At 37.9% G+C, this 16,348-nt stretch overlaps 1 protein-coding gene across 6 annotated transcripts; it reads left to right on the top strand.

Moving 5' to 3' along the window:
* Positions 1-5,847: 5,847 nt before the first annotated feature.
* LOC105104017 (zinc finger protein 382) lies at positions 5,848-15,578 on the top strand. 6 transcript variants are annotated; one of them, XM_064489660.1, is made up of 5 exons: positions 5,848-6,582; positions 8,193-8,256; positions 10,567-10,693; positions 11,095-11,190; positions 13,297-13,451. In XM_064489660.1, exons 2-5 carry the CDS (start codon positions 8,248-8,250, stop codon positions 13,365-13,367), a joined length of 303 nt encoding a protein of 100 aa, XP_064345730.1. In that variant the 5' UTR covers positions 5,848-6,582; positions 8,193-8,247; the 3' UTR covers positions 13,368-13,451. The 6 variants fall into 6 exon arrangements, 4 of the variants coding, with proteins under 4 accessions (XP_064345730.1, XP_064345731.1, XP_031315060.2 ...); XM_064489661.1 differs by having other exon boundaries at positions 5,848-6,587; XR_010382417.1 differs by lacking the exon at positions 13,297-13,451 and having other exon boundaries at positions 10,542-10,693; positions 11,095-11,303.
* Positions 15,579-16,348: the final 770 nt, after the last annotated feature.

Below are 16,348 nucleotides of genomic sequence, written 5' to 3'. Positions count from 1 at the left end.
ACAGGATCCAGACACTTTAGCAGGAGGGTTCTGGCCCATCTTCCACTCTGCTCATACTCGCCTGGACCTGAGAGTGGGAAGATATTTTCCCTCTATTCCACATTCCAGGCCTGCAAAGGGAAGACACCATCCACACCTAAACCTCCTCTGTGGCCTCAGGGACCGTCACATATTGTTAATTCCAGTAAGGCCCACAATATTTCAGATTTTGTATGTTCTTCCAGAATTTTGCCACTCACCCACTTTGTCAAGAAGTGGAGTTTATTTCCCTTCCTTTAAAACAAAACAGGCCTTTGTGATTCTCTTGATGAACAAGAGTGCAGTGTAAATGACACTGCGTATCTTCCATGGCTAGGTTAAGAAAGGAAATGGAGCTTCCTACTAACAACTCACTCTCAAGATGCTCACCCTGAAACCCAACCATTTTGTTGTTAGGAATCCCAGCATCTACACAGAAAGGCCACAGCTAGATATTCCAGCCACAGCCCAGCTGAGGTGTCTGCCGACTGCCGGCATCAACCACCAAACCTTCTCGTGATTCCAGCCCCCAACCTTGGGGCTACTCCAGCTGAAACCACACAGAGCAGATACTCTAGCTGTCGCCATAAAGTTCTGCCCAATGAACAAATTAATGATTAAAATAAATGTTATCATTGTTCTAAAGCTAAGCCACTAACTTGGGGGTGGTTTGTTATGCAGAAACTAGGAATGCCTGATCATCCCACACACAAAAGCAGGAAACAGTGCCACTGCAAAACAGCATTGGCTCACATGGAGGCCTGCCCCCAGCCAACACAAGGCCCAGAATCCTCCAGCTCAGCAATTCCCGTTTCTTAATCACAGTCAACTCCCCTGATTCCTTGTAGCATCATTTACCACCTCTCTCACCAGCATCCAGGCTGGAGAAAAGTAAGTTCATGCCTCTTGCAGCTTGAAAACAAATATTTGCTAAGAACGCCATTTGATAGGTGCTTTGTAAACCTTACTATTTAGTCTTCATCAGTGCTCTATAATTTAATTTAATCTCCCTGTTCAGCAGATCAGAACACAAAAAGTAAAGAAGTCAGGCAGTTTGCAAATTTCAATAAGTGGGGTCTGTATATTCTCCAGTTGTTGGATCTAGTGTTCTCTAGATGTCAATTAGGTCATCTGCTAACGTCTATCTGTAATAATGATTTTTTTTCCCCTTGTTCTAACACTTATCGAAAGGTATACTGAAAGCTTCAGCAATGACTGTGGACTTGTCAGTTCATCTTTTTACTTTTGTTAATCTTTGGTTTGTTTATCCTGAAGCTACTATTAAGTATATACAAATTCATGGTTACTATATCTTCTTTCTAGGTTTCAACTTTTATCATTGTGGAACGTCCCCCTGTTATCGCTCATAAATTTTTTTCTGATCTTCATATAGAGACACCAACTTTCCCTTAGTATTTGCATTATAGCTCTTTGGTATTTCAAGTTTTCTGTGTCAGTATAGTTAATGTGTGTCAGCTGCTTAAAGCATATGGCTGATTTTGTTCTTTTCATCATGCCTGACCACAATTTTCTTTTTATTGGACTTAATCTACTTTCATTAAATTTAATTACAAATAATGTCGAATACATCAATGTTTGCTTTTATGTGTCCCCTCTGTTTCTTTGCTCTTTTGTGCCACCATTCTTACCTCCTGGTGTATTAATTAAATATCTCATTACTCTAGTTTTCCTCATTAATTTATAGTGTCATTCATTATTTTCTTAGTGGTTATCATAAAGACTGCAATATTACACTTAACTATTAAAACTCTCATGCAGTGGCTGTGAAAGCATTACACACTGGAAATCTGTTCATCAGTGTCTACAAAACTAAACATAAATATATTACATAACCCAGCAGTCCTTCTCCTATGTATCTCCACAGCAAAAATGAATGCTTTTGTCCACAAAACACATGTACAATAATGTTCATAGCAGCAGTATCTCTAAAAGAAAAATTAGAAATAACCTAAATTTCCAACAACAGACTAGCAGATAACTAATCTGTGCAACATCCTATAATGGAATATACAGCAAAAGAAAAAGTACCTGCTACATGCAACAGCATGAATTTCACAAAGATGTTGGGGAAAAAAAGGTAGTCATTAAATGCAAAGCTATAAAAAAAATGTATAGTTAAGAACATGATCAATGATATCTCAATAAAACTGGGGAAAAGTATGAAAAATATTTCAAAACATAGTCAATAGTTTTAAAAATATAATGCATAAACATAATGTCATTTTGCTTGTAACGTGTGCATATATAAACAGAAAAAGAAAAATGGAAAATTATGAAGCCTTATATTAGTATTGTTTCTCTTTTTATTTGAAATTACTTCTTAATTTAAGACTGGCCATGTATTAATATAAATAAGCACTTAAAAATTCTGTAAAAAGGAAGCTATTCTTCAAAAAGATGTTAAGATTAATACATGGCCACTGTTCATATGTATGTATTATTCATATGTATATTTGTTTTATAGGTGATTACCTTAATTCATAGTAAATGTTGAGGAAAGACATTTATAACGAATTAATAAGTAAGACAGGCAGGTTAAAATTATTGCGAGGTTATATACTGTCACAAATAAGAGTAAGCTCTGTAGTTAAACTTTCCGTATGTCAATCTTCGCTCTGAAGTTATTGTGTCTGTTACCAAGTATTTCATCTGTACTGCCTAGATTTCCTTATAAATAAAGTGAGAAAAACAATAATAGCTAGTACCTCAAAGAGTTGTCAAGATTAAGTGAAAAACAAAAAAACCAACAAAATGTTATCTATTTTTAACTGATAATGAAGAGACAATTTCATATCCTGTAATCTACTACCATTAAAGGATACTCTCTGTTCTGTTTTTCTGAGGACATTTGAGCTTCTTACTGCTTGTCCTTATCATGTTTGTACACGACAGAACACAGTTTACAAATGTAACTAGTCTTCACAAGCAATGTTACCCACAGAGAATTTCAGAAAGAAAAGGAGGACCGCAACTACACAAACATCATTCTGCCTCATAAAACTAGCTCAGACAATATGACCACTTGAGTAACAAATTGAAAATGTTAACAAAAACTCAATTTTTGTTAACCCTACCTTTTATGCTGCATTATTTATAACTGCATAATTATAACTACTCACATCATTATAAACTCATCCTTGTCAGCAGTTTATAAAATGAAGTCTCCTAAGTTACCTGGTCTTGAGATACTAGTGCTGTCTTCTGAAAGTTATCAAAATATGTAAAAAAAAAAAATACTTAACTAAGTAGCTTTACTTGACAATTTGATCTCCTAATAAAATGCATAAGTTGATATCTGTGTAATAGCAAAAGGTCTATCAAATCGGTTGTTGGATACCACTGTCACTTCCTTCTTATTCCTACTGATAATGGTAATTTGTGTATCAGGATCCACAAAATGGAGGCCAGCTCAGCGGTCCAGCCCACATCACAAAGCTAAACTGAAGTTACAAGAAACACCTATATAGGAAACTTAGTGCACACCAATCACAATCCTCCAACTCAGCTTTGGCTAGCCTACCTTACCCTAGGAAATAGGGCCCGCTAGTCTCATAAGGAAATCTCTGACATCGGAGCCAATCATGCCATTTCCTTGTTGCCTCTTCTCACATTCTATAAAATCCTCTTGCCCAAAACCCCTTGGGAAGAATACTCTACTGCTTCAGAGGCACTCTACTCCTCCAATCCATGGGTTGTTTCCCTTGAATTAAAGACATCAAACATGGTAACTAAATTGTTTTACTTTTATCCTTTGACGCTACATACAAGAAAATATAACAAATCATTGATTGGGTTCAATTCCTTCTTCAAACTAAAAGTCAGAGAGGTCTTTATTCATTTAAATGATTAATTCGTGTGATTTTTTTTCTGAAAAAAACCAAAATCATATAAACATAGGCATAAGGAAAAATTTAGAAGAATGTACACCAATATGTTAATAGTGATTATTTCTAGATGCTAAAATTTTGAGTACTTTTAACTTCCTATTTTGTAAGTTCAAATTGGATTACTAATTTCTTTTTCAACAAGACTGCATTAATTCCATCATCAGGAATTAACATGTACTTCCTTTTTTTTTAGAGTATTTTTGAAAAAAGTGTTGTAGGGAGAGCTATCTTCTACTTACTAGGAAAACTGAGCAGACTGGCAAAATGACAGGTACTAGCACTAAAGCCAGTGTGACTGAAATAAATAAACCTACCAAGCCTTGTACCTTCTTTTACTGCATTTGATAAATGTAGTGAAACACTTTCCATGCTACGATTCGCCTGTGAATGAGCACAATTCAGGTACATGACACTTTTAGACTAAACAGTGCTTTGTTCATAGTAGAGGCTTAATAAATGCGGCTTTATCATTGCCGTTCTCTACTGAATGACCAGTTAATGGATCATACTGGATATAATCCTTGAAAAATCGGTAAGAAATACCATTATAATAAAGAAATTGATTTATAATTTAGCAGTTGAGTACTTCTATTCATAAACATGAATACTGCATAGCATTGCATTTTACATTTTATATTAGAATCTCTTTATTATTGATATAATATTAATAACTTGACTCTAAAGTGATTAACTTTATATTTACATAATACAGGAAATTATTTTGGGACAAACTCCTCCTAAAATTCACTTCCAGGTGTAAGTTACTGGTTCCAGGCAAGTGGTTCATGTACACCTTTGATAGTCTCAAAATTATAGACTTTTTCTACAATAAAAATATGCATTAATAAAATAAAAATACAATAATTTGGTATATAATTTCAAAGCAAAGCAAATCATTTAAGGTGAAGAATCCCTGTTCTAGACCATCTGAGCATCTGGTCTTACTTACAGGTGCCCATTACAATTAACTTCGTATTTTCATTGCTTCTTATGTATGAATGTGAAAGGCCTTAGCATATGCACATAATAGCAAGTTTTTAATTTAAGCAGTTTTTAATTTAAGCACTTACTATTTCCAGCCACTGTTCCCAGGCCTTTTATACCCAGACAGGCTAAATAAGAATACATTCTTCATCATTAACAATCCTCCATCATCCACGTTAAATTAATACACCCAATGTGGTGGCAAGGTATAGCTCAAGTGGTAGAGCACATGCTTAGCATGCATGAGGTCCTGGGTTCAATCCCCAGTACCTCCTCTAAGAGTAAATAAATAAAGAAGCCTAATTACCTCCCTCTACCAAAACACCAAACAAAGTAATAAATAAGCCCAATGGAAGTATGAGAAAGACTGGAACACTGCTGACCGTTCCCTGTATCATAAAGTCAGGTTCACTGAAGCCTAGGACTGAAATCTGCTTCTAGGTTCACAGCAATTTACTGTCAACAAAGCTATGAAAATGCTGTAGATCTGTAATATGCAGCTGCAGCTTGCCCCCCCAGAGCTTCCAAGAGGAATCTCTGGAGGAAAGGACCCTACCTTGAGGGCAATTCCAGCTCTAAAATCGCCATAATAAACAGAGAAATGCGTTTTTTTTTTAAGTTGGAACCTTCATTCTAGGTCTCAAATATTCAACTTCTCTTTGACAGCCATTTTTGTGCAGCGTGGCTATAAAGTGAAATCACAGAAGCAGTGAAAGAAAACCCAGTACAACAAATTCCAAGAAACCACAGAATTTACAACTAGCTCCAAAACAGGCTACACTTAACGTACTGCATGCCTACTGTGTTTTAAACACTAGTCTAGACAACAGGTATAGGGGGGCAATGATGAAGGCAACAGGGGCCATGCTTTAGAACTGGGGCCCTCTGTTTGACAAGGCCCTCGGAGTCTTGACAGACACACATTGAGTCACACAGGGCTCTTGTCTACTGATACCTCAGCGCCAGAATTGCAAACGTGAAGCTCTATCCTCCTGAAAGTAAAAAAAAAAAAAGCCACAATAGGCTAATTCTGGTCAGTCTCCTCCAGTCGGTCACAATAATGCTGTTAACAGGATCACTCGGTCACAGTGTACACCTTATAGTCACCGCCGACCAAGGTCCTAAAAAAGGCCCCGCCCCCACTCTGTCCTAGGAGCCAAATCTGGACCAGTCAGGGCCTCCTCACCACGCACACATTTTGGCCCCAACACACAAGCGCGCCCGCGCTCCCTCTCTTCCTGACACACACACTCCCATAGTCACATCTTACACTGACGCAGTCACACAATCGCACACACACCCACAATCACCTTCCTCAGCAGGTGATTCACATCGGCCTGAGGCTCTTGCCTCCACCTGCCGCATCCGTGCCTGGGAAACTCCAGGCCTGCGGCAGTGAGCTCCTTCCGCACCCAGACCCGGATAGCTCAACTCACCACACGGAAAACTGTGATCTCAATGCTAGCGGAAAATGAACCAGAAGCCGAAGTTCATTAGTCCCCAGGGCCTGTGAGAAACGCAGTCAAAACCGGAAAAGCGCGGACGCTGACACGAGCAAACCCGACCGCCCGCAGCTGGGACCGCGCGGCTCCTAACCCGCCGCCCCGTGGACTCCTGGGAGCGCCAGCCACGCGGGAGTGCGCAGGCGCAGTCGACTGAGCCTCGGCTCGGGGTGAGGTTCGTAGGTCCTGGGGGCTTTGACCAGGAAGCGGGAAGTGGGATCTCTAGCCCTGGAGGGCAGACTAGAGAAGCGGGACCCGGTGGGAAGTCCGGGGAGGAAGCCGAGAGTCCGAGTGGGCCTGGTAATTCTGAGGAGGGAACCGGAACCGGGCCCGTAGTAACCAGACAGATCTGTGCGAGCGGGGCCTCGGGCGTGGTCCGTGGGCGTGACCCTGAGGGTGATAAACGACTGTGACCTGGAGCGAGTTTTCCTAGGGGAGGTTTTGTCTGTTTTGACCCCAAGGAAGCTACACTGCCAGGAGCGGGGCCTCACACAGCGGGTGTTGTGTGTGTGTGTGTACCAAATGGAGACGGCCTCCTGTGCCCAACCTGCTGCATTTTGGGTGCATCCTACTCTCTGGGATGCTGCGGCTGGTTGTGTGTGAAAGTGGACGGAGTCTTGTTGCTGCGTGGGGATTCCTCTGCCTGTGTCTCTCTTCAGATTGTATGTGAATCGTGTTTGACACCGCAGGTGACGATAGAGAAGCTAAATGGTTTGTGCTGTGGTTTTTGTGACTTTGCATGAAATTATGAAATGTGCTGTCTGAGATTGTGAATGGCATGTGGGTGCCGCGGGATGGTGCTTTTCTGAAGGAAGTGATTGAATGTAATTCTGCGTGTTTGTAACCTACTGTTACGATTTGTGATGGTTTTGTGATTGAGAAACTGTATGACCGCTAGTTGGGTATGTAAGATTTGATTTTCTGAATAGTGGTCATTAAGCCTGCCTCCAAAATTGTAACTCAATAGCAGTTTAGCATATGAAATAGAGGTATGAGTATTGGAAAGGAATAGATAAGATCTCATAATTCCCAGATGGTGGGATTCATCACAGGGAAACATTACATGAACTAAAACCAATACGCTGAAATGAGTAGCGTTCCATGGGTAGTATGCAGGAAAAAGCAAACAATTTTTACTCACAACTAGCACTTTCAACACTGATATATGAATGAGAAAAACTGTTTGCAACTTAAAGGGTTAATTTATTTAATTAAAATAAAAGCTAATGTCACCCAATTACAAAATAAACATGAGAAAAATAGACATACTCTAAGATATCACAGAAAAGAAATTAAAGGAGCTTATACTCATAGTAAGAAATGTGTAAATTAGAACTATACTATATATCTGGTAGGCAGAAATTGAAGTTATTGTCAACTGCATTCATAGGATGGAGAGATGTATTGTCATGCACTGCTGGTGACAGTATAAATTCACAGAAAATCCATGAAGAATGATTTGGAAATGTATGATAAATCTGTCTTCCATGGGAGATGGAAGGTACAGCTACAGAGGGGGAAAACACAGTGTTCCCTCTCTCCAAGTTACAACAGATATCTTCCTGACCACGAAACCAGGTTTCTGGCATTGGTAAGGGAGCAGGATTTGTTTATTTTCTCACTAATCTCCATCCTGAATTTGTGTGGGGTCCACAGAGTAGGCAAGTGCTGAAACTGTGACAGTTGACACAGATTTAACACAGACACTGAGTTATTCTGGGAGATCTACGTCAAATATGGATTCACAAGGCTCTATATCCTCCCATCTCTCCCTTCTCAGGACTCTTCCCTTGTCCAAAAGGAGAGCTCAAAAGAGAAGGCAAATTCTTAAAGCCATGCCTCAGGTGAGATGATATTTCCTTTCTTACTGAAATAACTTGGTTTTAGGTTACACGAACATTTGCTTCCCTAGCCTTAAATTTTCTGGATATTGGAACTTGCTTCCATCAAGGTTTTCACTGGCAGGCCACAGTTTGTAGGAACTGCTGGCAGACATGGATAGAATACTGGTCTCCAGTAGAGCAAGCAAGTGGCCTAGGTACAAAATTTGAATACTGTCAGGGCTGCCCATCCCTAAATTTTGTACCGTAGGTGCCTCACCTGCCTCCTCCTAGTTGCAGCCCTGTTCCCAGTTTCTCTTATTCCAACCATATAAACATAAGCCTTCCCCAAGTGCACCTTCTAGATGTAGCCAATGTTCACATATTGATTGCGTTTATCATTCACCATCTCGTTCCTCAGTCGTCTTAAAAAAAAATACTTCTGGAACAGAAATGTATTACCTTGATTTAAGTGGGAATATAATACTTGAATGAATCTATCTTGTCTAGACACTGATTGGAGATCTAAATTGTGAGTCAAGAAGCAGACATCGAAAAACCTTGATCATCTCCAGTGACCAAGGTTTTGTAGTGATCAGGTGGGAAGCAGAATGGGTAGATCACATTGTTATTTTGTGATTAGACTTCCTGTTTTGTGAGGTTTTTAGAACAGAGATTTGCTTGCAGACTTGTACAGAAAACTGAGATTTTACATTCCTCTCTGGTCCTTATGTTTTATGCATGTCTGCCAGCAATTCCTACAAACTGTGCCCTGCCAGTGGAAACCTCTCCAATGTGGCGCTATAGATTTATTCTTATCTTTTTAGTTTCTTCTAATTTTTGTATGTGGGTGCAGGAGACGGAGACGCTTATGCTAATCCATTCTTGAGATGTTCTATTCTTGAATCCAAGGTGGTACTCTGTCTGGTTTTCTTATCTTTCTCATAAAACTCCTCTTCATCTACCAGTCTTGACCAATTTTCCACAGATGCTAACTGCTTCTCTTCCCTGTCTGTTTTTCTCTGTGCACAGTCACATTCACTACAGAGTTTATACTGATCTGATTCTCATGACTCTGAGATAACCTCTCTCCATCCTAGACCTCTGTCCAGGGCATCAGAACCATATATCTAATCTCCAACATCAATCACCACCTGTCTGTTCCATAGACACTTCAAGTACATGTCCAATGTTTACCTCATTACCTCTTTCATCCAGTTATTCTTCCTTCTGTTTCCTATTTCCATTTTTCACTCTAAGCACCTACCCACTTGCTAGGCAGATGAGCTCTGCCTTTCTTTCTTCCACTCTACAACCAATTTATGAAACTCATCATGTAGCAACCAATTGTCCCCTGTCTAGACCACTAATACGACCTTAATCTAGGACACATCTCTAACAGGGGTTACTCAGTTGTCTTTCCCACCTAACACACCTCAGGCCTTCTCTAGTGTTCAGGAGCATTACCTCTAAAGTACAAATTTTGTCCCATAACATGTGCTGATTTAACATTTCTTCTTGTTATTTATACTCCATAAAGCAGCAGGCCCAAAGTAGGGTATGCATTACAATGGAATGTACTGAAAAGAAGGAAAATACTAATAGTTTACATTTGAAAATGGTGATCATTAAGAAAGTGGATTGCCATTAATGCCAATTGATGATTTACAAATAAATGCAATGTGTTGGAAATGTGCTCAGGACATTTTTAAGACCACTGCTCTGTGGGGAAAAAAAAAAATCCAGTATTGTTACATAAATATGCCCACTGCCTACCTCCATATACCTTTTTCTTCTTACAGCTCAAAGACTCTTTCATAACACATTGTACCTTTTGCTATTTCCTGAATTTGCTAACTGGGTTTACTCTCCCCATGAATTTTAAAAGCCAGTGTCATGTAGTCCTATAAAACAAATTCATTGTGAGTACAAATTTTTTATGTCCTCAATGAAGTCTTGGAATACAAAATGAAATTTTCTTTACTTTGTAGAATATTCCCTTGTACATAATTCTGTCATTGCTTCTGTAATATCTATTCAGTGTATGTATTTACATTTTGCCTCTCTTTTAGCTTGTAACTTCTTATAAGCAAGGTCAGGGTTTTAATCATTTTGGTGCACCAAGCAGCCAACCACATTCAAGGTAGATAGTATGAGCTCATATATTTTTAGCATGAGATAATAAGTAAATATAGATGAATATATTTTCAGAGAAAGTTTTCTGCAATACAAAACACAAAGTAAAAAACTATTCTGACCACTAAACATGGTCTCCAATGTCTAGTTCTCACTCATTCCAATTACTTTAGGATGAACTAGAGTGTGCCCTTACAGGGATCAGTGTCATTCAAGGATGTGACTGTGGACTTCACCCAGGAGGAGTGGCAGCAACTGGACTCTGCTCAGAAGGCCCTCTACAGGGATGTCATGTTGGAAAACTATTGTCACTTCGTCTCTGTGGGTAAGCAAAATTCCTTGAATCCTTCAATGTTACGCATCTCCTTTCAAGAAATTCTGAAACATGTGGAACTTTGAATTTCAAAGATCAGAGGGGATGAATCCCTTTTTGTTCGTAGAAAGCGCAGTGATGTTCTCACTTGCCTAACTTTGGTAAGACGTTCGTGTGTACCTTGTCTGCCACCTTGAGGCTGTATCTTTCTCTTCGATAGTTTTGATATGTATGTTCATGTATGACTGAAGCATTGTGCTGTACACCAGAAATTGACAAAACATTGTAAATTGACTATACTTCAATAAAAAAAATCTATATATATACCAAAAATAAAAAATAAAAATAAATTTTAAAAATTCAATACTTTTGAAACCTAACAGCTTACACCGAGTCTTATTTTTTATTTTCAGGCTTTCACATGACTAAGCCCGATATGATCCACAAGTTGGAACAAGGAAAAGAACTATGGACAACAGGGAGAATTTTTCCAAGTCGTAGTTACCTAGGTGAGTCTGTATAGATAAAGTCCAGTGGACTTAGGTAGTTAACGCCTTTGAATGTTTTTAGAGATCTTTTTTTTTTAATTGAGGTAAAATACACATAAAGTTTACCATCTTAACCGTTTTAAGCGTATAGTTTCATGGCATTAAGTACTTTTACATTGTTGTGCTACTGTCACCACCATTCAACTAATGAACCCTTCATCTGGCGGAACTAAAACTCTATGCCCATTAAAGAGTAATGGCCTCTGACAACCAACATTCTACTTTGTCTCTTTTTTTTTCTTTTTTTTTTTTGGAGGGGAGGTAATTAGGTTTAGTTATTTATTTTTTGGAGGAGGTACTGGGGATTGAACCCAGGACCTTGTGCGTGCTAAGCATGCACTCTGCCACTTGAGCTATACCTGACCCCCCCATTCTGCTTTGTCTCTATGAATTTGACTACTGGTAGGTACCTAAGGTAAGTGGAATCATATGGTGTTTGTCTTTTTTCTGACTGGTTTATTTCACTCAGTGTAATGCCCTCAAGTTTCACCCAGTTGTAGTATGTGTCAGAATTTTCTTCCTTTTGAAGGCTGAATAATATTCCATTATATATAATATATATATGTGCCACCTCTTGCTTGTCCATTCATCTGTCAATGGACACTCTGGTTGCTTCCATCTTTTGGCTACTATGAATGATGCTACTGTGAACATGGGTATACAAATATCTATTTGAGCCATTGCTTTTAGTTCTTTTGGGTATACATGCAAAAGTAGAATTGCTGGATCACACATTAATTCTATGTTTAATATTTTGAGGAACTGCTATACTGTTTTCCATAGTGGCTGCACCATTTTACATTTTCTCACCAACAATGCACAAGGGTTCCAATTTCTCCACATCTTATTTTCTTTTTGTCTTTTTTTTTTCTGATACTAGCCATCTTATTAAGGATTTATTTTTAAAGGCCTGAGATCTTTGAAGGGCCTATACATGACTGACTTCCATGCCTGTAAATTCTGAATTTTAGTTTTGAATAACACTCCCCATGTAAATCCTCTCCTTGTGGGCCCTTGTGCCTGTAGAGCAATTGGCCGCTATTACTTTACCAAGAATCCACTCTGTGCTTTGTAAATAAATGTACATAGAGATCTTGAGTGTAAAGTTCTTTGATTTCTGGCAGAAATACAAGCCCGTGTTTCTCTCACACTAATCAAGATGAAGGACACTTCCATTAACCCATTAAGTTCCATCAGGCCTCTTCCAAGTCAGCCCCTCTCACTAAGGCAATCACTGCTGTGATTTCTACCAGCATAGATTAGTTTTGTCCATTCTGGACCTTTTTCACATCTACTTTCTTTTACTCAGCTTAATGTCTCACAGATTTATACATGTTTTTGCATACTTAAATAGTTTATTTTAATTGTAGAATAGTATTCAATTGTATGAATACACTAGTTTGTGTACATATCTCCTGTGATAGACATTTGAAATGTTCCACTTTGGGGCTACTATGAATAAAGCTACTGTGAACATTCTTGTAACAAGCTTTTTGTGGAGGTTTATTTTTATTTCTCTTCAGTAAACACCTAGCAGTTGGTGTTGCTCATTCATAAGGCAGGTTTATTTCACTTTTTAAGAAGCTGCCAGTTTTTAAAAGTTACCATACTATTTAAAACTTTTACCAACAATGTATGAGAAATGTGACTGCCCCACATTCTCCTCTACGTTTGGTGTTATCAGTAGTTTCATTTTGGTCATTCCAAAGTAGCATTCTGAAGAATGGTAGTCTTATCTTTGCAGTTTTAATTTAGATTTCTCTTATGACTAATTATATTGAGAACTTTTTCAGGTGCTTTTTATATCTTCTTCAGGGGTGTCTGTTCAAATGTTTTACCCTTTTTTAATGGATTTTTTTTCCTTGAATAATGGGAATTCTTTACGTATTCCGAAGAGAATTCTTTTGTTTGATGTGGGTATTGCAGATATTTCCTCTAGTCTGTAGCTTGATGATTCATTTTAATGGTGTCTTTTAATAAGCACAAGTTTTTAACTTAAGTCCAGTTTATAATTTTTTTTCTTTTATCATTGTTTCTTTGACCTCTCAAATATTTGCCTTCTCCTAGGTTGTGAAGATAGTTCCCTGTATTTTCTCCTAAAAATGATATGTATATTTTGCTTTCTTTTTTTAAATTAGTTCTATGACCCATCTCATGTTAAGTTTTGTTTATAATATGAGGTAAGGGCTGATGGTCTATCTTCTTCCATATAGATATCAATTTGTCCCATCACTTGTGGAATTGAATTAAATTGCTGTGATGATCTTATCAAAAATTATCTGATTGTATTTGTGTCAGTTTATTTCTAGAGTATTCTTTCCTTTCATATATTTTAAGTCCTAGTGCTTGTACCACCTGGCCTTTGATTATTGTAGCTGTATAATAAAGTCTTGATGTCAGAGTAAGTCCTTTTAACTTTCTTCTTTTTAAAAAATTGTTTTGGCTATTCCAGATCATTTTCTTTTTCAAATACATTTTAGAATAAACTTATTGTTTCTTTAAATAGAGTGCTGGGATTTTTATTGGTGAGAACTAACATCGTAGCAATATTGAGTCTCCCAGTCCATGGCTGTACTATATCTTAAAATTTTAGTTACCTCCTTTAATTCCTGTAAACAGTGTTTTATTATTTTAGTATAAAGGTCTTATCCATTTATTATTAAGTTTATCTCTAAGCTTTTCATATTTTTGGTGCTATTGTAGATAGTAGGATTTTTAAATTTTCTTTGTCCAGCTTGTTAATATATGTAGCCACAATTGACTTCTAGATACTGACTTTGAATTACTGATTTATTAAGTTTTATTGTTGTTGCTGTTGTTCTTTGTTTTGGTATATTCCTTTAGATTTCCTACATATAAAACATGCCTTCTTTAAATGAGATATTTCACTTTTACATTTGCATACTTTATTGCTTTCATTTCTTTTTCTTACCCTGTGGTACTGATGAGGACCTACAGTACAATGTTGAATAGAAATAGTAAGCCTGAGCATTCTTAGCAGTTCACTAAATTTAGAAGGAAGCCATTTAATAATCCATTCCTAAGCTTAATATTAACTGTAAGTTTTTCATAAGTGCTCTTTACTAGATTCTGGAAGTTCTCTTCTTTTCCTAGTTTTCTGACAGTTTTAATTATGAGATGGATATTTATTTGAACAAATATTTTTTCTACATCTGTTGAGATGATTGTATGATGTTTCTTCTTTAATCTGTTCTGTATGTATTACATTGGTTAACTTGAAATTTAAACCAACCTTGGGCTCCTAGGATGAACTCCAGTTGGACAAGATGCATTATCCTTCTTAGAGATTGCTGAAATTGGTTTGCTAGTATTTTAGTAAGCTTTAATGCATGATTTTACCAAGGATGGTGGTCCATAGTTTTCTTGTAATGTCACTGAGAAGTGTCTGTATCCAGAATTGTGTCAGCCATATCAAACTAGGGGTGATTCCTCTTTATCTGTTTTCTTATGGAATTAGTGAATTAGTGCAAGATTGGTATTATTGCTTCCTTAAATGTTTGATGAAAATCATTATTAAGCCATTTGGGTCTGCATTTTTATAATTCAAGACTAGTGCTTCCAACCCTTAGGAAGTAACAGAGTCTAGAATTATACTTCTACAGGAAACAACTAGAAAACTGGACAAGATGTTGAACAACAGGCAGCACAGGCCTGGATTCCTGAGAGAAGAAAAACAAATGAGATGCACCCTACCTCATTCCAGGCTTTCATCTGAAGGCAACTTCCAAACTGCAGTGCAGAAAGAGGAATCCAAAAAACACTTGACAATTTTATTGACTTAAGGGGACCAACACTGGCATTCAAGGAGACTGAGGTGGCTAGAATTTGCAGGACACACTTCCCCAAAAGAGGGAGCTATGTAGGGAAAGAGTTCCCCAAATCTGGAAAAGGTTCCCCTTGAGTCTTTGGCTAAATACACATCTGCACGTTTGTAGGTGTTGAAACCTTATGAGACCAGGCAAGGACACGTTCTAAGAAAAATACAATTACCACGGTGTTGTGAGACAAACAATTCCCATAGCCTACTGCACCAGGAATCATTTTATTTCCCTCCAGCCAGAGTGGAGAGAACTTGTTAATACATAGGACATTAGAGAGATTCCTTAGAAAGGTCACATCTAATAAATGGGGCTAGATTAGCCATCGATCAGAGACTGCAAGATTTGCCATAAAAGAGCTTAAATAAAAGCATCAAAAGGATTTAACCAATCCAAAAGTAATTGCTGTGTGTCTGTTGGGTCCTCCAAGGAGATGCTGAGATGGAGTTGGGAGTGTCATAGATTTATTAGAGGTGACATCTATGAAAGATAAAAGGAAAAAGTGAGATCAGAAATACACAGCCATCAGACCATGATACAGATATGACCCCTGTGGAAGGAAAGGGCAAGAAGCTAACAGGATTGGGCAGGGAGAGCCTTAGACCAATATGCAGATCTGACAAAGTGTCAACCAGCCTAACTGGTCTGAAGCAAAAACTGTCCATCAGAAGAGTCCCCATGGACAGAAATGGCCACCCTCAGTGTTCAGTCATTGGGTGGGAACTCCCTGGGGAGGCCTGGTTTGGTTCAAAATCTGAAGAGCTTCCTGAAGATGGTAAAAATTAGAGGTTGCCAGGTAACTACAGTTCTTGCACATGACTGGTAAGTTCTATTTTGAAGAGAGATCCTAGTGGTGTAACTTGGTGGCTGCCACAGAATGCCAGAAAAAGGCTGCCAAACTCTTTATGAAAAGACGACCATTATCTTAAACTCAACAACATTGATAGTGTGTGATGTCCAATCAAGAATTATTAAACATTATGAAGAAGCAGGAAAATATGACCTGTAAACAGGAAAAAAAATCATTCAATAGGGGGAAAAAACTCAGTCAATAATAACAAACCTAAAATTGAACACATTGATATACTTCAATTAAAAAAAACTTTAAAAGGTAGAGGTAATGGAATTTGCAGACAAGGATGTTGAAACAGCCATTGTAAATGGCTTCATTATCATCAAGGATGTAAAGCAAAAATTAACATAATGAGGCAAGATAACAAATACTGAAATAAGAACCAAATGAAACTTCTAAAGATGACTGTTCAGTATCTGAAATGACA

This window comes from Camelus dromedarius, chromosome 9 (genome assembly GCF_036321535.1).
Source record: "Camelus dromedarius isolate mCamDro1 chromosome 9, mCamDro1.pat, whole genome shotgun sequence".
In the NCBI taxonomy this organism is placed as follows: Eukaryota; Metazoa; Chordata; class Mammalia; order Artiodactyla; family Camelidae; genus Camelus; species Camelus dromedarius.
This window is presented reverse-complemented; position numbering and strand designations above follow the sequence as displayed.

Coding starts and splice junctions, on each gene's coding strand:
- LOC105104017 (XM_064489659.1), top strand. CDS start 8,149: ATGGATTCACAAGGCTCTATATCCTCCCATCTCTCCCTTCTCAGGACT. Junction 10,694..11,094: donor TTGTCACTTCGTCTCTGTGG/GTAAGCAAAATT, acceptor TTTTATTTTCAG/GCTTTCACATGACTAAGCCC. Junction 11,191..13,296: donor TCCAAGTCGTAGTTACCTAG/GTGAGTCTGTAT, acceptor GCCTTCTCCTAG/GTTGTGAAGATAGTTCCCTG.